The following is a 14,438-nucleotide window of genomic DNA, read 5'->3' on the forward strand; positions in this document are numbered from 1 at the left end:
TCACACTCAGGGCAGGGCCAATGGGGAGGTTATGCGCGTCTACCCTGTCACGCACAGAGCAAGGCCTGTGGAGGGGGGTTGGGGCGCCACCCTCTATCACCCACAGAGCAGGGCCGATCAGGGGGTTGGGGCGCCGCCACTGTCACACTCGGGGCAGGGCCGATGGAGAGGTTATGGCTCTACCCTGTCACACACAGAGCAGGGCCCGTGGGGGGGTGGGGGGGAGTTGGGGCGCCGCACCCTGTCACACACAGAGCAGGGCCGATCAGGGGGTTGGTGCGCTGCACCCTGTTAAACACAGAGCCGCAGGGCAATCAGGGGATTGGGGAGCTCCCCCCTATCAGGCACAGAGCAGGGCAGATAGGGAGGTTGTGGCCCCGCCCCCTGTCACACACAGAGCCGCAGGGCGATCAGGGGGTTTGGGCGCTGCCCCCTGTCACGCTGATCCCGGTGCCGGGAGGCCTCGCTGCTCCGCTGATCCTGGTGCTGGGAGGCATATTACCCTTTTACTATATAGAATAGAGGCCTGGTGCATGGGTGGGGGCTGGCTGGTTTGCCCTGAAGGGTGTCCTGGATCAGGGTGGGGGTCCTCACTGGGGTGCCTGGCCAGTCTGGCTGAGGGGCTGAGGGCTGTTTTCCGGAAGCGAGTGACTGAAGCTTCCAACCGCTCCTTGTTTTCTTTTTTTATTTTTTTTATTCTGGGCCAGCTTTAGCTCTGAGGCCTGGCCGCTGAAAACATCGATACAATGTTGCTAAAGCCCGACTGAATGAAAGCCGGTTTCTGGGGGGTTTTTTATCTTCTTATTTGCAACATAGTACATTGTTTCTTAGAGTTGTAGCTCAGAGGCCGGCAAGTGAGGCGGGGAACATTGGAGCCTGCAGCAAGCAAACCTCATGCTCGCTTCCAGTTGCCTGGCTGCCGGCCGCCATCTTGGCTGACAGTTAATTTGCATATACTCACTGATTAGCCAATGAAAAGGGTAGCGGTCGTACGCTAATTACCATGTTTCTCTTTTATTAGTGTAGATTATAGAATTGCCATTTTATTTCTTAGATCCTTCCATTTAGAATCTCTAGCTATGTGATTTTATTTTTTACCTTGAAACTTAAATAGTCTGCTTGTTTATCCAACTGCATTGGCCTGCCATTTTTCTATTTTTATAATTTTGAGGGAGTTTGTCCCTATTGACTTATTTTCACTCTGTAGGAGAATTCATTGTCCCTGTAGATTTAAAGATTTCACTCTCTACTGTCAGAGGTGGGGGGAGAGGGTAATCAAAGGGGGCTGGGACACCCCAGACTGTGGTGGCCACTGTTAGCACTTGCCCGGAAAAGAAGTTCTAAGATAGGTCTTTTGAGAAGTTGGTAGGTGGGTAGGAAGAATGAGGGGGAGGGGAAATAGAGATGATGCATCGTTCAAGCCTGTGTATATTAAACACAGATTTCCCAGGCACCAAGGAAATGTATACTAAAAATTTGAGTATAAATTAATAGTTTTTTTTTGGATAGTTTGGCAAAATATATCAAAATTTAAAGTGTATATATCCTTTGACCCTGCCATTTCACTTCTAGAATTTATCCTGATGGGTTCATTTGACAAGTGTGCAAAGATGTATGTATGAGGATACTCACTACAGTGTTGTTTCTTAAAGCAAAAAGTTGGAAACTACCTAAAAGTCCACCCATAAGAAACAAATGATGACATACTGTGCGTGAGTGAAAATAAAATTAGTATAGGGCTTAAGGACAAGGACTCTGGGTTCAACTCCTGGCTCTTCTTAGCTATGGGACTTGTGGGCAAATTACTTAACCTCGTAAGAGCCTCAACTGTAAAGTAAGAAAAATGAAACCCACCTCATAAGGTTGTGAGGATAAGTTAATAAAGGTATAAATCACTTAGAACAGTGTCCGGAACATAGTAAGTGCTATATAAGTGTTGGCTGTTATTATCTATAATATATGTCCTTATAAGAATGTTACCCGACATCATGTATGGTATGATCTGTTATATAGAACAAGGTTTCTCAATCTTGGGACTATTGACATTTTGGGCCAGATCATTCTTTGTTGTAGGGTGCTGTCCTGTGCAATATAGGATGTTTAGCAACATCCTTTGGCTTTTACCCACTAGTGGCTAGTAGCAACCCCCCAGTAGTGACAATCAAAAATGTCTATAGATATGGCCAAATGTCCCCTGAGGGAGAGGGTCAAATTGCCCTCTAGTTAGATCCCTGATAGGAGAGATGATTGGAAGGAAATTTTTCATTGAAACATTAAATTGTTAAAAGTGTTTATCTGTGAGTAGGGGAATTTGACGATGCTTTCTCTGCTTTTATTTGTTGATTTTCTATTAGAATTTTATATAATGAGCACATATCATTTTTCCGCTGAAAAATCCACAAAACAAAAAACCAAGTGCTGTAGTGTTTGTATTTTGGTGGAATGGAATATGGGGCAGAGAATGAGAAAGTGCTGGTTTTGGGCTGGAGAACTTCGAAAAGGTGAACCAGCAGGAAAGGGCTGGAGATATGCCAGGAAACATGGAGCGGTGCTCTCAGCAGAGAGAAATGAGTAATGTAACACTATATGTCTGAAAAGTATCTCTACCTAAAAAGTTTGTAAGCTAAGTCTCATTTCACCAATATAGACCAGCAAGCCCTCTTTAACTCCAGTTGAGCCCTCTCCTCCATTTTCAGAGGAAGACATTGAAAAACTTCTGTGCAGGGTTCCTACGAAGAAAGTTAAGAATGCTATGTCTGTGAGCTAGTAGGTTCAGCAAGGAGAGCTGGTCGGGGTAATGTGTGTTCCGAGAACTGAGTTTCAGGAACTTCATGTTTGTGGAGCACTTAGTACAGTTTCGAGAATGCCAGGGTGCTTTGCAAAATCAGACGAAATCTAACGACATCTCCTATGTCTCCAAAACATGATTTGTTTTCTTGCCCTTAATTCAATTTCTGATATTTTCTGCAGTCCTATCTGTATGTTAATTTATCGACAGCACTCTACTTAAAGTAGGGAAGAAATCCTCTGAATTAAATAGCCCTAAACATGTCATTCAGTGTTTGGGAACTTTTCTTTCAACGTTGTCAACTTAGTAATGGAGCGGTAGATTTGTAGATATTATGAGCTAACACCTTCAGAGGAATGAAGTAATACCAAAAAGGAACAGCATGCCATTTAGAGATTTTTCTTTTTCTTCTTCTTTTTTAAAATATATTTCTTTATTGATTTCAGAGAGGAAGGAAGAGGGAGAGAGAGATAGAAACATCAACGATGAGAGAGAACCATCGATTGGCTGCCTCCCGCACGCCCCCCACTGGGGACCGAGCCCGCAACCCAGGCATGTGCCCTTGGTCAGAATCGAACCCGGGACCCTTCAGTCCGCAGGCCGACGCTCTATCCACTGAGCCAAACTGGCCAAGGCGAGATTTTTCTTTTGAATAGCCTGGCTCAGACTTATTTAAAAATGTAAAGCTCTGAACTTATCCTCAGAAATGGTTAGAACACATCCTTATAAAGTTAAGAAGAAAACACAGAAACTAATCAAAATCTATTTTCAGGTCAGCAGCACAGTGGCCATGGAAAAAGAAAAACTCCACAGCATATTTCCGAGGATCGAGGTGATTATATTTTTGGACATTTTACAAAGATATTCTTACAGTTAATGTGTAAAATGTAAGTAATTTTGAGGATGTAGCAAACTCTATCTCACAAAGAAGACTAAGACATAAACATAGAATCACAGAATTTTAGACTAGGTAAGAACTCAAATTATTTGCCCAAAGCACTCTTAATTGAACTGAAATTTGAAGTTTACCCAGTAATTCAACAGATATTTGCAGAGTGCCACTGGTGATGGGCATTGAGTATATAACGTTGAACGGAAAGATGAGCTGTCTTCTTGCCTGAGCGATGACAGTTTCCTAGGAGTAGCTGTGATCAGTCACTCTGCCGGTTAATACCATCAGTGGACCTCCTGACTGCTTTTTTCATCAGACCATGTGGCTGCCACATAGTGGTTGAGAGCACAGACCGAAACTGTAAAAACGGAGAGGAAGAGGGAAAGGGAAAGGTTGGGGAAGGACCTCTTCCGTGTCCAGCTCCATATCCCCAGTGTCAAGGTCAGCATCTGCCACGTAGACACATAATGAATGTGTGTTGAACAGATGAATACAGAAGAGACTGTGAAGAGAGGGTTTTGCCATTTTCTCAGTGAGTCCTCATCAGAGACTCTGAGCTTCAGCCACTGCTTACTGTTCCTTATCAACTTCTCTGATGCTCAAGTCTGGAGATCACAGATTCTTAACGTGGGATCCATGTGCGGACTTCAAAGGTTTTAGGACTTTCTTGAAATTACAGGGGGATATGTGCATTTTTTTCTAGAGAGGGGAGTCCATAGTTCTTATCACATTCTCAGGGGGTCCATGACACCCCCCAATGTCAAGATCACTTAGCAAGGACTTTTTCTCCATATAATCTTAGGGTTTTAAGCCTTTTTGTTTTCTTTTTCATTTAAATACTATATAGACTTTACAGAGCACACACAACGAAGGTCATGCAGCTATTTTGGTGAGTGGTGATTACATAGTCACACAGCTATGGGTACTATTGATTATAGAGGCTACATGAACCCTCCTAAAAGGGAAATCATTCCCTGGGATATGGCTGTAGTGACCAGAACATCATAATCTTAAAAACTAGGTGCAAGCAAAGAAAGACCAAATTCTCATCCCTGAAGGGTAAAGTGGGGACAGCCCAGGACCACCTAGAGGCTGCAGTATCCAATATCCCCCTCCTCTGCTATTAAAGTGACCAGTGAGTTGTCCACCTGAGTTGCATTGGGTCCAATGACTGCTTACCTTCCAGAGATTGGGAACAGTATTATGGTGTAGAACACATAGTTTTATGTCATGTGTTTCTTTTATAGGACAAGTCCAGAACGAGATCCTCTCATTCTTCTATCTCGGAAAAATCCAAAACTTGTTGATGCAGAGTACACCAAAAACCAGGCCTGGAAGTCTATGAAAGTAATCACCAATCATCTGAATAGAAACTAAAGCAGCGAACATTCTCACTCAAAGAACATTGCCACCTGGGTAGAATTTCAGATTAGGTTTCCTGTCCGTTATGGGAAGAATGTAGAGGAAGTTCCATGAACTAGTATTAGCACACATGTAAATTACTCTTTTTCAAACTCACATTGCTTTTCTGGCCCATGTTCTGAGTAGTATTTTATGCTATTTTGAAGGTTTAAACCAGAGGTCACAAACTTTTTATGTAAAGGGCCAGATGGTAAATTTTTTAGGCTTTGTGGATCGTGAGCACGAGAGCAGCCATAAAAAACGTGTGAATGTATGAGCGTGGCTGTGTGCTGATAAAGCTTTATGGCACTGCAATTTGAATTTTATGTAATTTTCATGTGTCAAAATATTCTCCTTTGGATTTTTTGCAATCATTTGAAAGGTAAAAATATTCTTAGTTTATGGGTTGTATACAAAAAAATAATAAACTGGATTTGGCTTATGGACTGTAGTCTGCCAACCCCTGTTTTAAAGCAGTGGTTTTTAACCCTGACTATAGAGTCCAGCCAGAGAGCTTAAAAATGATTCAAATAAATGAGAATCTCATCTTGATTTGTTTAAAACTCTCCAACTATTCTAAGGTGAAGCCAGCAATGATTGGCTTTGGTTTGGAGCCCATCTCTGTCCTATTAACTCTATGACTTCTTGCCTTATTCAAAGGACTTTAAGCCTGAAATGTACTCATCTGAAACTTCCACATGATATGAGAAAAAATTTTAAACTTCTTGTATGAAAAACGAAGTAGATCCTTAAGATGGGTATATTTATTATAGGATAGTTTTAATCAAACAGGTGCAAATGAAGTTTAAGAAGCTTTGTGGAAAAATAAAAAATACGAAAAAAAATGTATCCATTCAGCAGAGCAGCTACTGTAGGAGGCTGCAGAAGCAAACAGGCCTTGTTCCCCTCATCAACTAGTTTGCCATCTGCTCAGGTGGCTGGAGCATGCGTAGATGGGGGTGGGAGGGGGGGTCTCAGCTGCAGAGGCCCCAGGGGCCACAGGAGTAAGCGCTAAAGGTCCAGTCATTGTTCTCGAGGGGGATAGGTGCCCAGTTTATCACATCTTCTTTCTCTTTACAAGAAAAGCCGAAAATCTGGATATTTGTAAGGACTATCCTACTACCTGTAAGTGTTAGCAGTGGTTTGAATATTTACTTGAAAACTTTGCATGGCCAACAGAATTTGTGGGTGGTTTACACCTCTAAGCCCAACAACTACCACTTGTGACCTCCTGCGTGTCGCGATTACATAGAGTGAAATATTGCTGTAGGCCATGACCTCTACAATTTAGGACATGTGACCCTGAGCAAATCTAGCTTCTCAAAGCTTCGGCTTCTTCATCTAGCAAATGGGGTAATAATACTTCCAGAGTATGTTTATTATGAGACTTAAATGAGATCATGTTCTTGAAATGTTTACCTTGCTGGCTGCACAGTGGTCTTCAATAAATGCTACTATTACTAATATTCCTTTTCACTTAAAGGATACCCTGGGAAAGCCAGCTGCTAAAGATGTCCATCTTGTGGATCACTGCAAATACAAGTAAGACTTCCCGGACTCCTGACTCTCGGTTTCCCTTTTGCTTTTGGGAGAGCTGCACTTCGGTGAGAATTTCAATGCCAGGGCCCAGCTGGGATTTATGAAAGTTGCAGTAATTCATTTAACTCTTATTTACTGAGAACATGCTGTGCACAAGGCTCTGGCCTAAGTTCTGTGGGAAACTGTGTAGATAATGAAATATGGTCCCTGCTTCCATAAGGACTGTGTGCTAATCAGGGTGATGGGGTTCTCTCTCTCCACACCCCACCCAGTCAACAGCTGAAGTTAGATGACGTATTTATCAGGTTAATAACACAGTTTAAGGGTCAACATGAATAAAGCATATATAACTAAAATATTTAAATGCCAGGACTAGGAATTAGAACAGGTAAAACCAGATCAGGAACGGGATGCTGGGGGGATTCAGAGAGATGAATGCTGATTACAGCGCACAGTGGGAACTATAGGGAGGAGCAACGGTGGTTGGAGACAGAGGTGCATGCATGAGACATGTTGAAAAGAAAATGTTTTTTCTAAGATAGGTTTTTTAAAAAAATATATATTTTTATTAATTTCAGAGAGGAAGGAAGATGGGGAGAGGGATAGAAACATCCATGATGAGAGAGAATCATGGATCGGCTGCCTCCTGCAAGTCCCCCACTGGGGATCGTGCCCACAACCTGGGCATGTGCCCTTGACTGGAATCGAACCTGGGACCTTTCAGTTTGCAGGCCGACGCTCTATCCACTGAGCCAAACCGGCTAGGGCTAAGATAGATTTTTTTACAGGAGGTATTTCTTTGAAGGTTGATTAGGCATACCTGGTTGTCCTCTCCAGACTTCAGAAGAAGAGGGAACTGGGTATGCTTTTGACCAGATGGGATACCCTATGGGGGAAACAAGGCTAGGGGTGGGCATGATGAGTTAGAGATATGAGGCCTAGCTAGCTTATAGGAAAGTATGAGGTATCATTTCCATCTGAGCCTTTGTATCCTTTCTACTCAGCACCCAGCTCCTGGCCCTATCTAGCTTTGCCCGGAGAAAGTATCCCCCTTCCCTCTCATCCTGACATTTATTAGAACAACCTGTAGCCCCTTGAAAAGCAAGGAGTTTATGGAAACTCCATAGGGACATGCTGATGTGTCCTTGAAAAATCAAAATGGAAGAAGAAGGAAGAGGGGTCATAGAAGGGGAGAAGGGATTAAGAAAATAAAAAGGTTCTTTGTGGCAGCAAGTATGTAGTACCAAGTGTATTCTGCTCTTTCTTTCTCAGGTATCTGTTTAATTTTCGAGGTGTAGCTGCAAGTTTCCGGTTCAAGCACCTCTTTCTGTGTGGTTCACTGGTTTTCCACGTTGGTGACGAGTGGCTGGAATTCTTCTATCCACAGCTGAAGCCGTGGGTTCACTATATCCCAGTCAAAACAGATCTCTCCAATGTCCAGTAAGCTACTCTCTCCCAAGCTGAGATTCCAGTCCCTCCCGTAATCTGCCTCTAAGTCCCCAGCCACTTAAGCCATTTACTCCTGATGACTTTTTCCATTAAGAGCTTTTTCTTTCTTATTCGGTTCACATAGATATTATTGAACTTTTATCCAACTAGGCTATCAGTGGGATTTCATTTGAAAAAGTGCTCTAGTGCTGGTTCAAAATGTAACATTCAGACAGTACGCAGTGAAAAAACTCTAATCTCTCAAAGACTGGAGATAGGGATGTTGAATATGATTATATTGTCTAAGAAACTTTCTGATACAGCATGAGAATTGCCCCCAATGAAGCTGAGAAAAATTTCCTCTCATGATGGGAGGAGCTAGAAAGAGGGAAGGAGAGGGGCCCAAAACATAAGGGGCCAGAGCAGGAGACAGGAGGGTAGTGTCTTCTTCACTATGGATTTTTGATGTGTGTTATTGAACGTTTCTCTATTTTCTCAAATATGACCCAAAACTAGAACACATTGCCTTTAGTGTGTGGGGGGACTTTTGTTGTTACTTTTCCTGTGGGGACTCTGAATCTTCCTTTTAAAAAAAAATCTACCATCCACATACCTAGAGATGAACTGTAATCTATGGTATTTCTGATTTAGTGCTAATAAGCTTGTTCTATATTTCAGAGTCTAATAATCCTTTCCATTTTAGGGAACTATTGCATTTTGTAAAAGCAAATGATGACATAGCTCAAGAAATCGCTGAAAGGTAAGTTCTGTTCATTTTTCCTTGTCCACTTTATCATTCCTATTTTGCCCTAGCAAAGTTATATTAATAGTGTTACCATGGTGATAACTGGATTAGATCTTTATTATGCAGAGATAATCCAAATTAAAGCAGCTCTGGGGAGAAAAGAACACATTCACAAATGTCCCAAGTCCATATTTTATAGAAGTAGACTTAAATTATTGAGATAACTGAGTACTCAATGTTTATATGTTTGTTTTTAAGAAAAAAATTTAAGTTCTATTGCTAAGTGCACATGTGTGGATATGATGGCTAGAGGGTTGGTTCTGAAGATCAAAAGAGTTAAATCATATACAGTACTCTGAACAGTGCTTGGCACAGGTAAGCACTCAATTATAAGCTATTAGTACTACTAAATGCTGTGCTTTAAAAGTTCTTGTTAATTTTGTCTCTAGAGGAAGCCATTTTATTATGAACCACTTGAGGATGGATGACATCACCTGTTACTGGGAGAACCTGTTGACTGAATACTCTAAATTCCTGTCCTATAATGTAACAAGAAGAAAAGGCTATGATCAGATTATTCCCAAAATTTTGAAAACTGAACTCTAATAGCCATCATCGGATCAAGTCCTCTCTAGGGCAGCAGATCTGAGATATCCTGTGGTGGGAAGCTTACCATGAATGTAGTACCTATACCTTGAATACTGTTACCAAGACAAATATCTTGTTTTCCTTGTCATGCTGCACCCAGAGCAAGTCTCGAGAAAGATCCAAAATGTGTATAACACAGATATGAAGCAGTTCAACGCTTTGGCTGAACAAGGACCAGAAATCATGATATTGGGTTTTGTACCCGATTCTACCTTTCATTTTCTTAGGACCAATCACAGCTTGTGCCTCAGGTCATCCACATCTCTATGTACATCACTGTGAACCTGACTGTGTCCATGGGATGATGTTCTTTGTGCCACAGTTTGGAGCAGAAACTCAATCATTTGGAACTAGTACAACTCATCGCCGCAATTCTGCAGTTACTCTAGGCTTGAACTTTGATGCTATATTTTAATGTAGGAAGCTCAGTCTTTAGGGTTTGTGAAAAGCACTTGGGGATTATTTTTTGAAAGGTCTAAGGAAGCAGTAGTTGTGCCATGCACTGACACAGGAGTCCCCTTCTGTAAAAGCATTAATTCTTTGGTACTCAGGAGGTTTCTATAATGCCATATAGAAAGGGACCAGTTGCATGAGTAATTGCAATTGGATCTCAAGTTCCTTTTGTGCCTTCATACCCTTCTTTTTATGGTCTCTAAAAAAAAAAATACATAAACCTCTTAATCAAGTTAGGAAGGAGTCCTCACTCTTTGAAGGAACTGTGCATAGGACAGCAACTCTTCACTCTTTGCCCATCCCTAATATTTTTCCTCCTTCAATTGGCAGCAGTCCACATTCTCACTGTCTTGCAGGATCTGCTTTTCCCCTTTTTTACTATTAAATACTAGTTTAATCTCTCAGGATGTTCTTGCTAACAGTCAAAAATGAAGAAAAATTGTTAGCTTGAAACTCATATAGTCTGATGACTTAGAACCATCCTTGTCCCTTAAGCCCAACCTTTCTGCAGAGGAATCAGTTCTTTCCCTCTGACTCCTAAGAACAGATTGGTATAAATTGGTTTCAAAATTAGTAAATGTGAGATTCAGTCATATAAAATCAGGATTTTATTCTCTTTGTGAGAAATGGCCTTTTAAACTTCCTTCCACAAAAATTTAAGCATAAAGACCTTCTTAGAGGAGTTAAATATCACTGGTAAGACCATTGTGTGGAATAAGCCAGACATTTAAAGTTGAACTTTTTTAGCATGAAAAATTAATGGGGATTGTGTCCTTAGGTGCTATTAGTGTAGTGATAAGAGCTCCAGATTTATGAGTTATATATATTATGGTTTTGCCTTGTCCGTATGAGGTCCTAATAGATGTCATTATTTCGTATTTTACTTTTTCTCTCACTAAACTAGGAACAAAATTTTCTGTCCTTTGGATTAGGAGCTGAAAGTACATTTTTCTGGGAGTGTTTCCCTTTTGCTTCAAGTTCTAGCTCAAGCATCACCTTTTCTCTGAAGCCTTTCTTTCATTCCTCTAGGCAGTTAGAGGCAATATTTTGCTCATGCCTGTATTATGACATCACATTGTACTGTAGTTATTTGACTGCTGTTCTGCGAGCTTCCTGATGGGTGGGAATCATGTTTTACTCATCTTGATGTCTCCATTATCCAGTACAGTGAGTGCCTCACACAGAGTAGACCCTGAAGTATTTTTGGAACGGTGACTCAGTGAATGGGTGTATGGATGGAGACAGTTGGCTTAACTAGATCCTATCTACAGATTGCCTGGCCATTGGCTCCAAAGGGGGACTGTGTGAGACTAACAGTTGGAACAATGCAAATTGCCATCTGCCCTTTGCAAAGTCAATCAGGGCATCTTTGTATTTAAATACAGCAAATGTTACTCGGTTTTTATACTTACCTGTTTACCTCAGTGTAGATGGTATGAGGATGGTGTGTAACAATATGTAAAATGTATGTTTTTGAAAATAATTTTTATCCCTATAACTTCTGATGGTTGTTTGTTATTGTTAATACTAGCTGGGTCCCAAACTTACCCCTTCCTCCTCAGTGAGCTAAAGGCCACTCTTTTTTTTTTCCCCCAAGGAAAAAGTATAATTTAGTTTATTTGAATGAAGTGGGATACTTGGATAAGACAGGTAATGCTTTTCCTTTCTTTATTTGGCAAGTATGATTTGTGTGATGTTGTCAGTGGCCCACCTATTCCCCTGTTAGGCCAAGCTCTCCTAGTTGCTGAGAACAGAAACAGCCTCCAGCTAGATTAAGCAAAAAAATGTATTAAAAGGATATGAAGGCATCTTAAAGAATCTTAACAAGGTCCATAGCAGTTGGAAGGGTAGAGAGCAAGGCAACTCCAGGAATCTCAGAAGAGTTCTGGACTATCTCTAGAGTGCTACTGTGTATAGTTCCAGAATCTGCCAGGCTCTCTCTCAGCCTAATATTCCCAAGAGAAAAAACAATGGGCTCCTTTTGGGTCAGCTCCAAAGAGGATATCCCTGTCCTTCACCCCTACACTGATAATGAATAAGAACACACATACATACAAACCCATCTTCCCAGGCATCTAAAGATGCCTTCACTTTAGATAAGTCTACTGCATCCAGAGATAAAGTGTGAGTGAGACAGAGGGGTATAATTATAATTATTCCTGTAATATTTATCAAATACTTTTTGAGCATCTACTGTGCACAAACAGTGGGAGATAAGAAAATGTTTACAGTAGGCTCCCTATCACAAAGGAGTTCTGTTGTTGAGATGATAACAATAGTAGAGGCATCCTAAAGAAGGTGATTAAAATGACATGAGGTCAGTTTATAAGGCCAATTATTCATAAAGACAATGGCTTTGGAGTTTAGAGGAAGAAGGAATCCTCGTCTGGTGCAGCAGTGAAATTTCATGGAGGTGAAAATTGAATTATGCTCTGAGGGATGAGTAAATGAAGTGGTTCTTGGGAGTTCTCCAAATTCATTCTATCTATGAAAACAGTTTATGTCACATGTAATACAACAGACTAATGTCACACGGGCAGTACCTAGTGAACCTGGCAGGGAATGGAAGTCTTTTGACCCCTGGGAGAAAGTTCATGATGGGGGAAGATGCTATTGAGTTCTATGAGCAGAACTCAGCAATGAGGACTGAGGGGAGGAGAATGGTAGTTCCAGGCACAATGTGACTGTATTAAAATCCTTCCTGGATTTCTTTATTCTGGTGGCAAATGCACATCCTGGGGAGGAGAGAGCTGTATGTTAAACAAAGTGGCCCACCTACACCTCATAATACTTTTTGGTTTATCATTGCTCTGAGACCTTTCAAAAACCAGACCACAGAGTAAGGAGAGTATTTCCCTGGTGGTAAAAGAGAGTAAAACCCAGGGGCTTGGAGAAACAGGAGTGTGGAAGCGTGACAGATACATAGGAGCTGAGATGAAATAAGTAAGCAGTGGCCAAGGTTCTAGGAACTACTTGAGGTACTGGCCGGCAAAGGGAACCTTACAAATGAAACTCCAGTTACCCAAGGGAAAAGGCAGCTATGGAGTTAGTGAAATTTGCTGGTTAATATGACTTCCTTTGCACCTACAATGTAGGAAGTCCTGGGAACATGTGAGCTGTGTATAAATTCACTAGTATCTGCCCAACACACCTGCCCAACAGATCAAAGTCTTCCCTCATCTCAGAATGATTCTGGGATAGAGCATCTTAAGTATTTAGCTTTTTCTACATGTAGACAATGAAGAGTGCACATCCATTTTCTTGGGCTTTCAGATGCCCACCTGAGCCTATATGTGATAATCAGCAACCTAGAGCCAGAGCCAGGAGTCAGGGGATCTGAATTCTTGGTTCAACGCCTTGTCTGTCAGACACTGTGCTGGGTCCTGCACATAGAGATGAATATATGTGGTCTCTGACCTCAAAGCTAGTCTACCAAGACAGCGAATAGGAAGTTGTGATGCAATGTAGTAAGTGTTATGATGGGAGCTGAATCTAATCCTGTCTCCCAGACATTAAAGAAATCTTTCTGGCATTGTCACTAATTCAGCTAGTCTAGTCCATCATTTCTCTGGACTTACCTATGAAATTCCAGCTGAAGTGAGCAAGGGAGCATCCCCAAAACGGGTCACACATGCTTGGGTCTTTCCACAACGCCAGCTTTATTAGAGGAGACCTCCCCAAGGAGCCAAGAGGGTTACACAGAGGTTACACGCAGGAAAGGGGAGCTTATACGATAGAGCAAGCATAGCAAGGAGCATAGTAAACACTCGTGCTAAGTCCTGATCACTAGTGGGGGCTGTGGACGGAGAGGCAGGCATAGGGCTCAAGCCAGGCAGCTACAGGGGCGACATGGTCTGGTGGAGCAGAAGTCCTTTCGGGCTCCAAGTGCGACTCCTGGTACAGCCAAGCTTGAGCGTCAGATGGTGGAAGCTAGTTCTTAGAGCCCACAGCGGGTGGTGGTGGTGGTGGTGGTGGGGGGGTCCCACTCATATCAATGTCCAGATGAAGTCCTTCTCTGAGGTTTCATCCTTGTGTTTTGGGACGTTCCAGGACCACCCTAAGGGCATTCTTGTTTCACCCCATTACCTCAGTTCTGGGCATCATGACTCTTGACATAATAGCCATGGCTGACAGTGACTCCACACTGGATTCTTGAAAAGTGTCCAAAAAGTCTGCTCTGCTCTTGCTCTACACACCAGCTATTACATTCCAGAATTCTATTTAATAAGGGGTGTAGAAGTGCTGAATTGCATCTAGAAAGGAATAAAGGAAGGGTAGGGATTGGCAAATATAAGAGGCTATATTGGGTCGCTAGCAGAGATTAAATGGAAGCACACACACCAGATGAGACTATTTTTAAGACGTGCATTTTAATAAAGACTTTACTTCGAAGCATATGTTAGCAGAGGCTGCACTGATGGAAAATTATTGCTGCACTATCAAACGCACACCTGCTGGAAATTCCAGAAACTGTCCTGTCTTGTGAGAAGCAGTAGGTATAGGAACTAAGGGTTGGGGATGCATCATCTTGTGAGGAACTGCCC

General features: G+C 42.0%; 1 protein-coding gene across 3 annotated transcripts in view; it reads left to right on the plus strand.

Moving 5' to 3' along the window:
• POGLUT1 (protein O-glucosyltransferase 1) overlaps window positions 1-11,392 on the plus strand; it is a 16,833-nt gene extending 5,441 nt beyond the window's left edge. Inside the window, exons 3-8 of one of the 3 annotated variants that reach the window (XM_006090908.3) lie at window positions 3,561-3,620; window positions 4,928-5,027; window positions 6,565-6,623; window positions 7,893-8,060; window positions 8,752-8,808; window positions 9,243-11,389. In XM_006090908.3, the coding sequence (XP_006090970.2) occupies window positions 3,561-3,620; window positions 4,928-5,027; window positions 6,565-6,623; window positions 7,893-8,060; window positions 8,752-8,808; window positions 9,243-9,399 (601 nt within the window). In that variant the 3' untranslated portion in view covers window positions 9,400-11,389. Of the gene's footprint in view, window positions 1-3,560; window positions 3,621-4,927; window positions 5,028-6,564; window positions 6,624-7,892; window positions 8,061-8,751; window positions 8,809-9,242 lie in introns of all 3 variants that reach the window. The other 2 variants (XM_023755758.1, XM_023755759.1) reach the window with 2 other exon arrangements.
• Window positions 11,393-14,438: the final 3,046 nt, after the last annotated feature.

This window comes from Myotis lucifugus, unplaced genomic scaffold (assembly GCF_000147115.1).
Source record: "Myotis lucifugus unplaced genomic scaffold, Myoluc2.0 scaffold_84, whole genome shotgun sequence".
In the NCBI taxonomy this organism is placed as follows: Eukaryota; Metazoa; Chordata; class Mammalia; order Chiroptera; family Vespertilionidae; genus Myotis; species Myotis lucifugus.